Source organism: Paroedura picta, chromosome 10 (genome assembly GCF_049243985.1).
Source record: "Paroedura picta isolate Pp20150507F chromosome 10, Ppicta_v3.0, whole genome shotgun sequence".
Lineage (NCBI taxonomy): Eukaryota > Metazoa > Chordata > Lepidosauria > Squamata > Gekkonidae > Paroedura > Paroedura picta.
The window spans coordinates 41,120,300-41,137,527 of NC_135378.1; the positions used below are offsets into that span (position 1 = coordinate 41,120,300).

Genomic DNA, 17,228 nt, shown 5'->3' on the forward strand with positions numbered 1-17,228 from the left:
ATTTGAAGATAAAACACATGGAATTATAAGGAAAAATCATAGTTTTTTATTGTACAACTGCTGTTCATACAGCTGCTCTGTTTACTGCTCTTTGGGGAAACAGGTTACCAGTAAACACATTGGCTAATATTTCCCCGAACAACCATTAATTAGAGCTAGAATCTTATTTACAAGAATTAAAACATAATGAACTCATCTTACTTCACTGAAACGGGTTATCATTTTGCCCCGCGAGATGTCCCAGATGAAGCCTCCATTTCTGGAAGTTCCACCAGCTATGCAGTTCAAGTCTCCTTTAGGAAAGCATTTATTAAGTAAAAGAGAAAGAGTCTAGTTAAGAACATACCCATCCTTTGCTATCCCAAAGGCTAACAACAGGTCACATTTTTCAAAAACTTTCTAGAACTGACCAAACAATGTCATAACCTCTCCCCCAAACACAGACACACTATTCTGCTTTCCTCTCTGAAGACTCCTTCAACACATTGGCTGACTATTTTTGCAATGGATTTGCATAGTGAGGAGCCCCTTGCTCTCCTGCTTGTCATTCAGTTCCAGCTCCTGTTTTAATGCTATCAAGCAAGGTTTAGTTTCCTTTGCTTCTTTCTACAAAATGTGCTAAATACATTCACTGTTCCTTGTTCATAAAGAGATAACAGGATGCCTGTCACTTCTCATTACATGACACTGGTTATATATTATTATTTATCTCTTTGTCTTTACAGGGCGGTCCAACTTTAAGCCAACAGCTTTCAAAGTGCTGCTATTTAGCATTTTCATTCAAATTATATACACTGCCTTGTGTTTAAAAATGCAGAAATGAGAACTTTTGATGGCTGTAAACCAAACTTGACACTAACCAAAGCAGCAGCAACTGGTATGAATCAGACACATTAAGCACATTGATATTTATTTGTCTTCTATCATTTATTGCAGATATTCACTGTTGCCATTGTTTATTCTGTTTCTCTGGGCCACCGGAACTCTAATCGTTGGGCTTCTCCTTTTGCAAACTTAGTGACTAGAAACAGGCTTTAAAAAATCAAACAATGAATCCTGCGCTTGTACAGAATCACTGTACACTCAACAAATGGTGATTTACCATTCTGAAAAATAGAAAACCTATAACCCATTATCAGTGTCATCTTTTGTATACAGAAACGATGAAGGAATTATGAAAACAGAAAAATTCTCACCTGGAGCCCATGAAAGGGAATATATTACTCCTTCATTACCAGGAGAGGTGTAGACCGCCGTTAATGTGTTTATATCCCACACTTTTATTGTTCCATCAAATGATGCTGTAGCCAATAGATCAGGGTTATCAGGTTTGAATTTACAATCAAAGATGGTTTCAACGTGTCCCTAGAAGAACAGAGGAAAGCCCCATTATAACAGCTAGGGAAAATTATATTTGATGACATTTCTACCATAGCTTTCTATGTCTTTGTTAAAGCTTTGCAGCACACAGAAAATATACAAATAATGAATTATGTTAGGAGGTTTCAGACGTTCTATACCTTATCCATGTACTGCTCTCCCTGCATTACCAGCAATGCATCTGGGCAGAGGACACATGTGTGCTACAGTCAATGCATTGATACAGCCATCGGTATCAAGAAATATGATGACGGCAGTAGCTGCAAATCTGTGTTAATATGATTATGTGTGTTAAAGCTGGTTCTTTGAGGGGCTTGATCATGCGTTCTCCACACCAGTATATCCACAGGGATAATTATGAGACATCATTTAAAGATTATGCACCTTAGTTAAGAGAGCAGGAATGAGAGTAAACATACCAAATCTCTAAGGAAATCCCACTTCTTGGCTCCCATGTCATAAAGCCCCACTCCACCATCCATGAAACAGCACACAGCATGCCCAGGAGGGAGAGAAAAGGCTTGATTTTGGGTTAGAGTTGGAGGAGGGATGGCCTCACTTGTAGATGACATATGATGATTTTTATTAGGAGACTGTGAAGAAAATGCTAAATTAAAAGATAAAACATATTAGCACATAGTAGTTGAAAGGTTTCTGGTGTAATGAATCTTACACTTAAACGTTTTATAACCAGATACAAAACAAAACAAAAAAATGGATGTGAGAACTCATTTTGCAAGCAGTAATAAAATGGGCACTAGGACCCAGGGAACACCGGGAGGTACAGATCTCTCTCACTAAGTGTTTCTCAGTGTGCCTCGCAGCAGAAGGCGTAGCAGGTAATTAGGAGGGAAGGAGGTCTGGTGTGCAGTTTGGGGTAGCTCTCTCTGTCTCTCTCTCCCTCCCTCTGTTGCAGAAGGGGCAGCTCTCTCTGTATCTCTGTCAACAGCTTGGGTAGCTCTGTCTGTGTCCCCCTCACAGCAGGAGTGATAGACTCGTGTGCGGTCTGGCAGGGCAACGCTGCACCCTCATTGGCCCTATTCCAACTTGGGCAGCTGCACACGTTCCACCCCCAAGGCTGTTTCACTAATATATAGCGGAACCATGGATAAGGAAGGAACCATGGATAAGGCAAACTGCTAATCATTAAATGATGATTTGAATAACATAGTTTATAGTATTAACAAGCTATGGACACAAGCAAAAGCAGATGAGAAAACAAAGGATAGGTAATAAAGCACCTGGCACATAACAGGGCCAAAATATGCATCAGTTCAGCTAGTAAAGACCTTGGAAACGAAAGTTGACTGCCATAATAGTGTTGACAAAATAGACAAATTGTTAAATGATGCAACAGTAGACCAGTGGGAGTAATTAGGACAGAAGAATCATTAGCAGCTTCAAAGATGTAAGCAAGAAACTGAAATAGCATTGCAGTCCAATGAACACTTTGCCATGAACAAATGGGAAAGGCTAATAACTTTCGCAGTATACTTGCTATCACCACACCACTCATTGTAATGAGTAACAAAAGTCTTAACATTGTATTAATATTTAGTACAAGTAACTTTTCTGTGTGATTTACTTCACAGTGATGGTGCTGCATATGCGGAAAATAGGTCCCATCTGTTCTACACCAGGAGTACGAGTCTTGTTGAAGCCTTTGGGCATTTTAAAAATGTGGATAACAAAGAATGGGTGTCACCACAAAACAGCAGCCCCAGAAGGACAGTACTAGAATTGCTATCTCCAGGTAGGGAAATTCCTGGAGCATCAGTAGCAATTGCCTTGGAGTGAGAAGTCACATAATGGTACCACTTCCATAGTCTCAATTGCCACAGTGAACTTTTGTGGTTTAGGAAGAATAAGAGAATGATATTGCCTTTCCAAACTTTTTCAATTAGGCAGAAGTAGACAATGATGCTTCCACAGTAATGATATAGTTCTAGTGGAAGAGGGGACCCAGTTGGAAAGCACAGTTGTTGCGGTGCCATCATGGGTACTCTTCCTGCCATTAATAGGCCAAAGATGCTACTACCTTCCTAGCCTAGGGAAAGTGATGTTTCAACTAAGGAGAGGGAAAGAGGGGAGACAGAACACAACTGAGAGGAAGGATAGAAAAGGCAGAGAAAGAACAAAAGAGAATGGGGTAGAGTATTCAAAGATACAAACTTTTAAAATTGTTTTAAAGGGTGCATTGCATACTTTCTTTACCAAAGTTGTATTTAAGATCCAAGATAATTGTATTGATATTTAATTTGCATTATAAGATGTTGATCAATATTATATGTCAAATAACCTACAAGGCAATTTCTATTACTCCAAAGGACGTTGTCTTCTTTTGATTCCTTAAGAATCATACAACCATTAACTGATGCACATTATGTTAAAATGCTCTTTTCTTTCATTTATGAACTGATTTTCTCTTTAATGGAGACCCATAGCAGCTTACATTGTTCCATTTTAGCCTCATAATAACAACCCTCTAAGGATTAGACTGACAGTGGTTGACTAGGGATGGGAAAATCAACTCATATAAACTGAAAATCACTCAAATCAATAAAGATTTGTGTACTTTTTTGCTCATAGGAGCTGACTTGCCCATTCCCTGCATTCAAATGGTCCAAATCAGGGTGGCTAAATCACAATTCAGCAATGATTTGGCCCATTTAAATGCATCCCTCCACTTTCTCAGGCACTTCCTGAGAAAGTGAGGAACAGCATGCACCAAGTAGCAGATGATTGGTGCCCAGCCCACTCCCTTTAAATTCCTCCCAGGTGGAGAGGAATTTAAAGGGAACAGGCAGCATGGCTGTCGTTATCAGCTGTTAGGCATCCATCCCCCCTTTAAATGCTCCCCCTCCACCATTGCAGAAAGCTTTTCCTGAGAACCTAAGAGGCAGCATGCATGTCCAAAACCCCTGAAACTTTTTGGATCTAGCTTGAATCATTTCAGGCAGAATCAGAATTGGTACAATTTTTTGTGTGTGTATGCACATGACTAGGATTTACTAGTCCTAAAGTCACTCAGCAAGCTTTTGTGGCAGTATGGGGATTTGAACCTGGGTCTCCAGATTCTTATCTTAACTGTACATCACAATGGCTCAGTGCAGACCAGGTTAGGTATGTTGATTTGGCATAGTTAAAAAAAAAACATTTTAAATCTCTGTATTGTAAAATAACAAAAATTAATAATTACATTTTGACTTTGGAGGAGAACTAAGAACATGTAGTCCATGGAAGCCTGTTTTCTTTAATTTAAAATTATCAAGTGGTGTTGTTCGAGACACATTCCAAATGCGTAACACACCAACTTGTGAATCTATATGAAAAAGAATTTCTCCGATTAACATACAAAAGATATAATACAATAAATAAAAAAGTAGCAATAGCAACAGTAATAAACTAAGCTGGTGAATACATATCTGTCTTGGTAGACAAATAACCAATACATAAAGCATTTGTGTAGCACAAACATTTTCAAAGAGGAAAATGTATAGAAAATGCCAAAAAGGCCCTATATCCAGTTCTCTAAGAAGAGAACAAATGTTTTATCTTATTACTAGTAATATAGCCCGCTGTATGCCGAATACAGCGGGCGCTAGAAACTGACCTTGTCGGGCGGCGGCTCTCTGCCTAAGTAGGCAGCCCTGGCTAACAACTGAAATCATTGTGCACTCTGAAATCTGTGCACTCTGTAATGCAGTGGTCCCCAACCTTTCTGAGGCTGGGGACCGGCACGGGCCGCGCCCGGGCCGCGCCCGCGGGCCGCGCCCGCGGGCCGCGCCCGGGCCGCACCCGCGAGCCGCGCCCGCACATCGGGCCGCTTGCTGGCAGGGCCGCTGGTGGACTGTTTCTTCTTGGAACCTTGTTGGCTGCACGATAACGCGAGAGGCTGCGCTGCAGAAGCCGGGGCAGGAAGCGAGCCGGGAGCGGCTGCGAGGACGGCGGAGACCATTGTAAGTTGGGGGCGAGGGGGTGGTGCGCGGGGGCTGCGGCCTGCGTGGGAAGATCGGAGCCCCGGGAAGCTGCACTCTGCTGAGGTTCCCTCGGGCGTCAGGCCAGGAGCAACTGCAAGCCGCGCTGCGCGCGGCTCGCAGTTGCTGGGGCTGGGAATCAGAGGGACCAATCGGCAGGCGCTTCGCGCCTGCCGATTGGTCCCTCCGATTGTCTGTCATGAGGAAGGGTCCAATCCGGACCCTTCCTCATCCCGGACACATCCCGCCCCAGAACGCCTTACTCTTTTATTTAGTCCGTGGCGCCCGTGGCGCCACGGGCGGTGTTCAGATGTGAGCATGGCAGCACAAATGAATCCATCAGAAAATCAAATATTAAATCAGTTATCCCCATTCCAAAGAAGTGTAACAGCCTTCTGACTTTCCCATCAATGTGCTTTGTGTCTCAAGCATACACAAAGACACAAAATGAACATGTCTATCCCTCATATCACTGCAATGGATTTTAACTGTATATTGTCTTATTGCTTATACAACAAGGTGAAAAAGATTTTACCTCCAGTGATAAACATTCCAGGTGCACCATGAACCCAAGCTAAGCATTGTACAGATGCTGCTGCACTGGGAAAATTAAAGACTGTGATACAGGACAGAGACTCAGAATCAACTAGACGGATCCCATTATGCAAATTAGCAACAAGAAGATAATCTGTTGACAGAGGGTCCCATTCCAAGGCAGTAACAGGATCTTCCTCATCTGTCCCTTCAAGAGATTCTGGTCTCAGAACATGTTTTTGACTCTTAGAACCTTGAAAATTAAAAAGAAAATTTTCCTTAAATGCAGACCAAATATATCCTGAAATTTAAGAAGAATATTAGATCCCCCAAACTAATAACAAACATCATCTTTTAAAAGACTTCCTTCCAAGTGACAGAGATCAATTCTCCTGGATAAAATGGCTGCTTTGGAGGCTGGCCTCCATAGCATTACACTCAACTGAGGACTCTTGCCAATCCAAATCCCGCCCGCTCTTGGTTCCACCCCAAAGTATCCAGGTATTTATCAATCCAGAGCTGGCTACCCTAATCCCAACTCCCTTAGACTCCTCATCTAACTTAATCACATTCCAGGAGACTTTTCAATAAGCCAGGTTTTATTAAACAGCGTTTCGTGAAGCCCTGGGGTTTCTTGATGGCCCCTGAAAGGCTTCCCAAAGGGGTGGAAGTTAATTACTTTTTAATATTTGGTTTTAAAATTGTTAAACATTTATCACGTTATATGACCATATATAGTCATGTCAACCTACCCCTTCTTCCAAAATGGCCAATGATAAGATTGAGCTGTACCATACCATCTTTCTTCCCACAGTAAACTATACAGCCTGAAAGTTTTCAAGCTACCAGGCCAAAGACTTTAATGCTCTTGCTAATTCAAGTTGAGTCTCTAGAAATAACCCTGGAAGGATGCAGCAGCAGGAGCAATATGAATCTATGGAGCATATCAGAAACCTTTTTCTTTTAAAGTTCACATTCATCAACATCATTCTTCTTTTGTTTACATCACAACTTTTCACATTTACTTAGGAGGAAGCTCTGTTGAATTCAATAAGACTTACTGGAGCATATAATGCATGCCTAGTTCAAACATAGGATCAAATCTGGCTTCACAAGATTTTTGAGTGTGGGAGAGCCAAATATTAAGTGACAATTTCACATAGTTCTCATCAGCAACAACGCACTTTTCTTCTTTACGATATGCAATGTTCCCTTGTGTCACTACTAACCACAGAGAGTTAATTAACTGAAAACAGTGAACACACCGGAGAAAACGCTAAATACTAACAATTAGAAAACTCTGTTGCATCCTGCTAGTTATTCAATGATGACTCAAGCTTAAATTATAGTACTGAAGGTGCTCAGTTCTTTGTGGGAGGGCAAAACAGCACATTGTAGGATCAAGCTCACAAGGAAGGAGAATATTCTCTGTAATTTCCTACTAAGACCTTGTTAAAAATTAAAAGGACTAAGTTAGCTTCTGATATAAACAGATACAGCTTTGCAGCAGCTTCTTATGCTGCATAAATGTATCTCTTAGCTCTCATTCCACATTTGCCTAACTTTTTAAAATCCAATGTTACAGAGCAAGTCTTTTAATTCCAGGAACTGGAATTTCAAGGCACAGATACAGCTCTCCTACCCAGAAGCATTGCCTTCAATGGAAGATGCAGCTGTGCATAGGAACATGGTCAGGGACTACTCCCCAAGGAAAATGAATACGTTATGGTGCCTCAATGGGAGCCCCATAGAAATGCACCTAAAGCTCTGTTTTGGCACAACTGAAGGATCTGAGAAAGAAAATCTCAATTACCATGTCAACACAGCATTTGTTTACATCCTGTCTTATAAAATTCCAACACATTATACCCTTATGTTTGAATGCAGCTGATATAAGAAAACTTTGCTTCCAATGCATCATCATATTAATTCCGTGTGTGCTTGTTTTTTGTTAATCTGAAACTAAATCAGTGTTGCTGGATCCTGATATTTCTAACCCCCCCCCAATAAATAACATATATTAGGAATAAAGTATTCATGAAAAAAATTTTTTTCCCCCTCTACTCCATGCAATAGATTTCTATCTACATGCTAGCTGCCTTAAAATGGAGCTCTTACCTGGCTGAAAAATAGAAAGACTTCCATCAGTGTGTCCAAACACTACTTTCCCCTTCTTCTGAGGATGCCACCTAAATAGGCAAATGTCTGACAAAAAACTATGGGCATCTTTATGTACCGTTATACCACCATCTGGTCCCGAAATTGTCCAGATATACAATGGGCCTCTATGGGAGACAAATGCTACTGAATCACCTGCATTCCAGCACCAACTAAGGGAAGCAGGAATCCCTGAAACATTAAAAAAAAAAAAACATTTGCTATCATTTCTCAGGTACTGAACACAAATGAAGAGGGCTATTAATTCCACCTCCCCTAAGCTATAGCACATTTCAGTGTGAATCTTACAAACATAGAAGTTGGTTCTGATGTATTTTTTCCCTCCACAGGAACAATTCATGTGAACCAATACATTTGGAAAACATTACATTGGAAAGAAATGGCCACATAAAATAGGTAGGAATCATTAGTGAGCAGGATTCTATGTCATAGCATATTGAACCTTCTGTTTCATTATAATAAGAATTCCTCCAGGGGATCCTTTAAAATCAGACTAATGTATAAACACAGTTATGATGATCTACCCTACAGATCTATGCTACTCTTATGTAGCAACAAATGAGATATTCATTAGGTTGTTCTTAGACTCTGGTTCATAGCCATGAACTAGCAAAGCTATTTTTTTATATTTTGCTTCTGCCACAGCACTCTTCTGCCTCACCTTATTCTGCCCTACCTCCACGCATCACACCAAATCACATTTAATATACATGTAGACTACCCTATCGATAGGTTAAAAACCTACATAGACAAAGTTTGCTCATAATATGTTTTTGCTTTCTACCTGGAGGAAGGAAGTTACTTCATGGCATGAATCAGAACACCATAACCGTTAACAAAAATCACTGGAATAGCCTGATTAAATGAGATGAGAGGAATGGGAAGGCGACTGTAAGCCGCTTTGAGCCTCCTTCGGGTAGAGAAAAGCGGCATATAAGAACCAACTCTTCTTCTTCTAAATCTGGCTATACAACATAACTAAATAGATGAACCTGCTAAAGAGACATTTTGAAGAGCATAAAACAGAATCAATGGTGATTGTTGAATTTCAGTGGCCAAAGTATAGGACATAAGAATCAGGCAGCTGAAAGACAGATGCCACAGATTCAACCAGCACTGAAGGGAGCTGCACCTGGTTGCTGAAAATGTCACTTTAAGAACATGCCTCAAAAAGGTCAGAATTTTACATTAGCTGTAAACCAAGTATTTGTATTTCTATGATAGAATAAGAGATGAAAAATATGCACCTTCAATTCCTCCATTCTAGGTAGAAGGCTGGACGTATCGCCAGCCACATTTAGTTTAGCAAACTAATCACAAACATTTCACCTGAGGCAAAAATAATGGTTTTGCATTATGGCACTGAATTATGGCAAACAAAACTTACTACTTTGAGAAGTTTAGATATACAGTATTTGCTGGCGTTTAAGACTACTTTCCCCCCCTGAAAAACATGCCTCCAAGTGGGGGGGGGGGTCGTCCTATACACTGGGTGCACTTCAGTTGGGATAGACATAACTGCCCATAGTACTGTAATGTAACAAACTCTATATTTTGAGTGGAAATGTTGGGGGTCGTCTTATACGCCCAATCATCTTATACGCCAGCAAATATGGTAAATTGTGGGGAAATGTGTGCTATTTTGTTCAATTTCTTTCTTACCTTTAGTACTGTCAAGTTTTGCCACAACTTTTTGTTCAGCCACATTCCAAATGATTACCAAGTTGTCTGCACTAGCACTTGCAAACACATCATGGTTGTGGGGGCACCAAGAAATGGCTGTGATTGTCTTCTTATGCTCAGACATAATTGCTCGTAACTTAAACTCATTGTACCGATGATCCAGCTACAAAGGGAACACAAATTTATCACTTCTTTAAATTCTGAACTATCTTAAATGTTTAGTTTGCTAATCCTGCAAATGCTAAAGGAAAACAGTATAAAATGTATTTTAAGTTATGGCAGCAGCTTCAAAGTGGGGTGCATTTTAGTGACAGCTAACAGGATTGCAATAGTTTTTAAAGATCAGGCCAATCAAAAATGGTTAATCTTGGGTTGCAGTGTCTAGAATTACCTATTCAGCAAAATGGAACAGATATATGTAAAAGTATATCAACAGAAATAAGTTTTATAGTATTTTGTAAACAGTCTCAAAAACCTTTCAACATAATCAAGAGGGTCTTGGGGAGAAATATTTCTATGTAATCAATGTTTCTTTTCTGCATTTTCTTTTTATTATATCTTTGTTTTGCAAAAAATACAAAAAGTTATATATGTAAAGGTCGATCTTGAAGTAACTTGCTAGGATCCAAAGGGTTCTGCTTGTGTGCCTTGTGCAGATTTCTTCAGTTTTTCTTCAGTTTTTCTTCTAAAAGGTGACTTCTTTATTCTAAATATTCTTTAAAGAGTTCTCTGTATTTCATAAGCACTTTTGGCGATTAGACAACACACTCATTTAAAGGGAAGCCGCAGAAAAATACTACAAGAATATGGCAAGTTTAACTTTACACTGGTATTGTACCTAACTGCTTCATTAATTTTGATTTGTATGTTTTTAATAAATTTGTTTTTATAGGGATTCAATGATAAACCCTCATGAACAAGAAAGTGAAGAAGAAAAATAGGGATCAGGACTTGGGGAAACACACACAGAGGTGCTTTCACAGACACTAAATAACACACTTTAAGTGCAACTGCTCAGAAAGAAGAAAGTGGGGAAGATCCTGCTAGCAAGTTAACAGAAATGGAGGGCCATCTAAATGTGTTAATTTCTTCTGTGCTACATAGCAAGCCCACAGCTGCAAACTCTTGGGCGAAAAAGTCAAACAGCTCTTGTCCTTTAGCTCTTAGCATAAGGATAATCATCTACCAGTGGTTCTCAACCTGGGAATTGGGACCCCTTTGGGGGTCGAATGACCCTTTCACAGGGGTCGCAACAGGGGTCACAGCTTGGCTGGGGGGGCACACAACAGCCTTGCAGGGTAGATCGAAATAGAGTGTTTGTCTGGAGCAGCGGAAAAGAGTGAGTTCGGCATGATGAGACAAAACACAGAACTGAACTGAGAAACCCTGGGAAAAGACCAATTTATATACAATCATGAACAATGGATCTTCACGCCGTTGGTCAGTTTTAGTTTAATTTTTGTGAAAGAACACTTGCATAATTTATGGTTGGAGGTCACCACAACATGAGGAGCTGTATTGCATTAGGTTGCATTAGGAAGGCTGAGAACTACTGACCTAGAGCAAGGAGGAAGATCTTTCAAGAAAGACGGGGAGGGAGAAAAAAAACCCTGCTCTTGAAGCCATTTCATCATTCTCCTGTTTGTCTGTGCCTTAGGCTATGTCTTCATATGGAAAGCTGCTTTGAGCCCCAGTGTGAAAAAAGTGGGATATGAAATAATAACAAAACCCCACTGGAATAATCATAGGAGCTGTACTTGCTGGACGGATGTTTCGAAGAAGATGAGGATGCAAATTCATATCAGCAGTCACTGATTTCATGCAACTGGAACTTGATTAGATTCCCATCCCTGCTGATAGCTGGGAGGACCTGGCCAGTACATCAGTACATTATAATCTGAAAAGGTTTTATTAAAATGTGTGATTTTTAAAGTGTTTTATACTTGTTTTTATTGTTTTTATGATGTTTATTGATATTATTAATATTATTATATTTTTATATCCTGCCCTTCCCAGTTGGCTCAGGGCACGTAACAACAGACTGGAAGTTGTCTTGAGTTTTGCGAGGAAAAAAGCTGGTTAACAAACGTTTTAAACAAATAAAATACTTTTACCGCAGAACCCTATTCATTCTACTTTGACCTGAAATGCTGAGCCAAGTTGATGAAACATTCTGCTTTTGTTCTACTGATGCTTTTCAGACACTAATGGACAACCTGACCATGAAGTGATGCCTTGTATGAATGTATAACAGCAAGAAAAGAAAAGAAACCCCTCAAATATAAACTTGACAAATTCCAACTCACCTGATATATATAAATAGCAAGAGTTGCACAGTAGGCAAACCTGTCTCCACTAGCAGCACAGACATCTTTGTTCCATGGCTGACACCCAGCAGCTAAAAGGCCCACTTGTTTAACTTGCGCCATTTTTGCCTACAAAAACAAAGCGTGATTAAATTTAATTAGCCTAATGCAGCAATAAATGTGATCAAAACATTGCTTAATTCATGAGCCTTTTGGTCAGGTAAAAGCAGAAACAATAATATGTTAACAGTGCAATCATAATTAAGAGTTACATCCTTCTGTCTTCAATCTCCTTGACCCCCAACTCTGAGTCAAATTTCACCTTTATAGCAATAAAGTTTTATTCTGGGTATAATTTTTCACATGCATGCAAAACATAAAACACAGTTACCCACCTGAATCTGTCTGCATTTAGGACTGTATTGTAATAGATAGGTTGAATTTAGTAAGTACCACCATAACTGTATAAATGCAGCTGGTAAATATCAGTTCTTAACAAGGATCCAACTGTTTAACCCAACACCTGTTATACAGAACCAGCACATGCTTTTGACTTTCAGGAGGGCATTATGTGCCAGAATAAGATGCAACAAATTAATGTTGGGATGAACAAGGCCACAGCTTTATTACCTCCCCATAGGAGGGTTGGCACAGCATGGGAGAGGGAATCTGACGTAGCAGTTAGTAGAAGCCAGAGGCGCTCTGGGGATGCATACCAGAGGCGCTCTGGGGATGCACACCATTCCCAGGTAAGAGAACAGATCTCCTTGGCTACTGAAGTCCACCACTAAGGGCAGCAGCCTATGTGGGGCAGCCAACAGGCACCAACCTTATTTAACTGCCCCCAGGACACCTGGCAAACAAGCCCCTGGCCTTCCAGCTTGGTAAGCCATGCTCGAATATGCACCCCCTCATAGTGAGGCCCCTAATCCAGGGAGTCCGATAGAACAGGGGTAGTCAACCTGTGGTCCTCCAGATGTCCATGGACTACAATTCCCATGAGCCCCTGCCAGCGTTTTCTGGCAGGGGTTCATGAGAATTGTAGTCCATGGACATCTGCAGGACCACAGGTTGACTACCCCTGCGATAGAACACCAGACTCCCTGCCAATAGGCTTCATTCCATGCAAACCTACAGCTGTAACAATTATTGACCACAAAACAGCCACCTCATGGAGACGACTGAAGATGGCACCGTGCTAGCCCATTCTGTAATGAGCTCTCGAGCCAAGCAGAGGGCCAGGAGCAGAAGCACCTGGTTGACCTGAGCGGGATGCGCAAATCTCGCTCGCTGGTCACCCCAGGGACCAGGAACGGCATCCTGAGGGTCCTACAGATCTGTGGAGACTAAGTTCTCCAGATCACTGCTGCCTGTGCTCGAGGCCATAATGGTGTCCTTGTTGTAAACAAATTTCCAAGCTTGAAACGACCAACCGCATAAAATCTTGCATTCTTCCCAGATTATCTCTTTACAGCTTAAGAGCCAAAGTCTGATGAATTAACAACGCAAAGACTGTGAGTTTTCTGTTTACTTTCCTCTTTCTTAAAGCCAGGCACTGCCCCCCTTCTTCCCCCCTAACCAATTTACAAGGGAATTCTTTCTTTGGACAGGAGGCAAGCTAGATAAATACACTCGTTAAAACAAACAAAAGAAAGAACTTTAGAATTAGTTAAGGAGAGCTCAACGGGTGATGTTGACAGAATACGGAGATCGACTAACTGATAATTTCTTATCGCCCGAAGTCTCGCAAGAAGCGTCTGTGATCTGTGACTGTTTACGGCAATGGAAAATTTAACTAATGCACAGATGTTTCGTTTGTTATACAAACACAACTCATACTGAAAGTAGTCAAAAAGGTTGAAAAGGAAATACAAGATACCAAGAAAGAGCTCTCAGACAGTATCGACGGTTTGAAAAAAAACAGCTGATGAAAACACAACTCAGCTGGCAACACACCAAACGAGAATCCAACATCTGGAAGTTAATCAACAGGAGTGGGAGAGAGTGGTAGAAGATAAACCCGAAGCCCTGTAAGTAGAATCTAAAGCTAGGAGCGTAAAAATCAAAGGCATCTCGGAAGAATTTGGGAAGACACACCTAAGGAAGGAAATCACCGAAAGTCTGGAAGACTACTTAGAGGGGGTAGAGATTTGGATTGACAAAGTATACAGAGTCTACTCAAAGGCGACCGCATGCAAGAAGCAACCAAGAGACATCTTTGTGGGCTCTGACAGTAAGGCTGCAAAAAATACTCCACTCAAAAAGCTTCAGGCAACGCTGCTGAGTTTGGTGGATCAAGAAGCACAAAAATTCCAAGACCTGCTAGCAGATACATCATGGTAAAGGGCACAATTCCATCTTTTGCTACCACCTGAAGAAAGTGACGAATAGTGGAGCAATTACCCGGTCTTTCTTGGGAAAGACAGCAGCATCTTTTAGGATAGGGCTAACATACGATGGGAACTGACTATATATTACTTAAGATAATAACAGATTATATTCTCATATGTATCAACAATTACTTTGCTAAGAAAGCAGTAGATTAGGACTAACATGCGATGGGAACTGAATATGTACTTTTAAAGATAATAACAGACTATACTCTCACATGTATCAACTATTATTTTGCTAGCTGGTTGTTTTTTTTCCCTTTCATCTTTTTGTAAGCGCTTTATATACAATATAAAAATAAATAAAATATTTTTAAAAAACAGCCACATAGCTCTGAACAAGGCAGTATACACACCAATATAGGGAGGGTGGGAGGGGAGCTGCTCCTGCAGCATCCCAGGTGAAGAGAATGGGACCCATGCATGTGGTGCCTTAAATAGGCACTGTGGGTCCTGCCTAGTCCTTGATGCTGTGCACGCTGCATTCCGGCAGCACACACACTAGCAGGTCTCTGAGGCGGTTTTGTCCACCTCTCAGCAGGCCCTCCACCGTGTCAATGCTTGGCAGTGGTAAGTCTCGGCCGGGTTTTTCTAAGCTTCAGTTAACCTAGAACAGATTTTGTCCAGTTTACGCCATTAAAATAAAACTCTCTTACTGAATTTAATTCATTCCAATTATCCCCCACAATTTAACAAGAATGAATAAGTTGCCAACTGATTTTTCCATTAAAACATGAAACAGAAGGACTCGCACTCTCACACAGTTATTTTCTATGTAAACAAAATGACAGACATGTTTAACATATATTGCCTAGAGCGGGGGTCATCAACCCCCAGTCTGCAGCCCAGTACTGAGCCACGAAAGCCACGGTACTGGGCCGCCAGCAGCTGCGCCTGCCTCCCCCCGCTCACAGCGAGAAGGAAGTGAAGAGGCAGGCATGGTCGCTAGCACGCCAGCAACGCAAACGCACATGCACATTATCACCCCCTGGTGGCGAAAACGTGCATGCACGCAGTTGCCACACATGCACGTTAGCGCCATCCGGGCCGTCGGCTCTCCCCTCACCCCCGGAGGCGGTCCCTGACCTGAGAAAGGTTGGGGACCGCTAGCCTAGAGGACCTAGTCTTTCATTGTTTCACGTGTACTATTTGATGATGACATGGCTTGTTGTTGTTGTTGTTATGTGCGAAGTCGTGTCCGACCCATCGCAACCTCATGGACAATGATCCTCCAGGCCTTCCTGTCCTCTACCATTCCCTGGAGTCCATTTAAGTTTGCACCTACTGCTTCAGTGACTCCATCCAGCCACCTCATTCTCTGTCGTCCCCTTCTTCTTTTGCCCTCGATCGCTCCCAGCATTAGGCTCTTCTCCAGGGAGTCCTTCCTTCTCATGAGGTGGCCAAAGTATTTGAGTTTCATTTTCAGGATCTGGCCTTCTAAAGAGCAGTCAGGGTTGATCTCCTCTAGGACTTGACCGGTTTGTTCGCCTTGCAGTCCAAGGGACTCGCAAGAGTCTTCTCCAGCACCAGAGTTCAAAAGCCTCAATTCTTTGACGCTCGGCCTTCCTTATGGTCCAACTTTCGCAGCCATACATTGCAACTGGGAAGACCATAGCCTTGACTAAACACACTTTTGTTGGCAGGGTGATGTCTCTGCTTTTTAGGATGCTGTCTAGATTTGCCATAGCTTTCCTCCCCAGGAGCAAGCGTCTTTTAATTTCTTTGCTGCAGTCCCCATCTGCAGTGATCTTAGAGCCCAGGAAAATAAAATCTGTCACTATCTCCATTTCTTCCCCATCTATTTGCCAGGAATTGAGAGGGCCGGCTGCCATGATCTTTGTTTTCTTGATGTTGAGTTTCAAGCCAACCTTTGCACTCTCCTCCTTCACCCGCATCAACGGGCTCTTTAGTTCCTCTTCACTTTCTGCCATTAGAGTGGTATCATCTGCATTAAATGCTGAATTTGAGAAGATTTGAATTAATAAAAGATTGGGCTTTTTATCTGCCTCGACTAAATGTATAGGAGATGAACTAACATATTACCACAAATTCAGGCTGTGGGAGACATGTATCTGGTTAAATGTTCAAGCTATTACTATGCAGTATGTATGTTCAATGTGGACAATCGTTTTTAAATAGCTTGTTTTTTAGAATGTAAAAATTAGTTCTTTCTTGGACTAATCTATGGGGGGAAAAGTATAGAGGAACCTCCCAAATTTATGATTAATAAGAAAAGAGCCTTGGAGCAAAACACATACACATATACACAACCTTAGTACCTGCACTCGGGTAATTGTGATAGGGAGATTCCAGAAGGCACCGTACCTTGGAGCCTCAAGGCAAATAATATATCATTCTTTCAGTGAAACCATTGCTTTCTTGATCGTAGAATCTATCTGGTTTTGAGCAACAAATAACATGCCAATGAAATTTCATCACAGCCAATTACCTGTTCTTGAAAGCTATATCTAGGCCTAATCTAGGTTTTATATTCTTAGCTCCTCTCTTGGCCCTTACTATGGGAAAGAAAGCAACAAGAAAATTGGACTGGATTGCACTGATTTTACCATAATATTATTTGGGGGGGGGGATAAGAATTTAAATTGGATTACCACTGATTTGTGGGTTTGTCCCAAGAATGTAATGCCTGAATGTGTTTTATGAAATGCAGTCAACCAAATTCACCTTTACAGACTGTGTCCCTGATCATGTATGTAAGTTCATCCTGGAAGAATTCCATTCCTACACATACACTGCCCCCCTCAGTACAACTGGTCCAC

General features: G+C 41.3%; 1 protein-coding gene across 13 annotated transcripts in view; it reads right to left on the minus strand.

Moving 5' to 3' along the window:
• Positions 1-17,228, minus strand: part of WDR17 (WD repeat domain 17) — a 69,521-nt gene that overhangs the window by 29,728 nt on the left and 22,565 nt on the right. For 8 of the 13 annotated variants that reach the window (XM_077302428.1, XM_077302427.1, XM_077302429.1 and 5 more), the window contains exons 2-9: positions 12,059-12,187; positions 9,732-9,915; positions 8,010-8,240; positions 5,893-6,144; positions 4,580-4,702; positions 1,800-1,987; positions 1,197-1,365; positions 202-293 (exon numbers count right to left, since the gene is read on the minus strand). In XM_077302428.1, coding sequence (XP_077158543.1) covers positions 202-293; positions 1,197-1,365; positions 1,800-1,987; positions 4,580-4,702; positions 5,893-6,144; positions 8,010-8,240; positions 9,732-9,915; positions 12,059-12,181 — 1,362 coding nt within the window. In that variant the 5' untranslated portion in view covers positions 12,182-12,187. Of the gene's footprint in view, positions 1-201; positions 294-1,196; positions 1,366-1,799; positions 1,988-4,579; positions 4,703-5,892; positions 6,145-8,009; positions 8,241-9,731; positions 9,916-12,058; positions 12,188-14,804; positions 15,235-17,228 lie in introns of those variants that run through there. The other 5 variants (XM_077302432.1, XM_077302423.1, XM_077302422.1 and 2 more) reach the window with 3 other exon arrangements.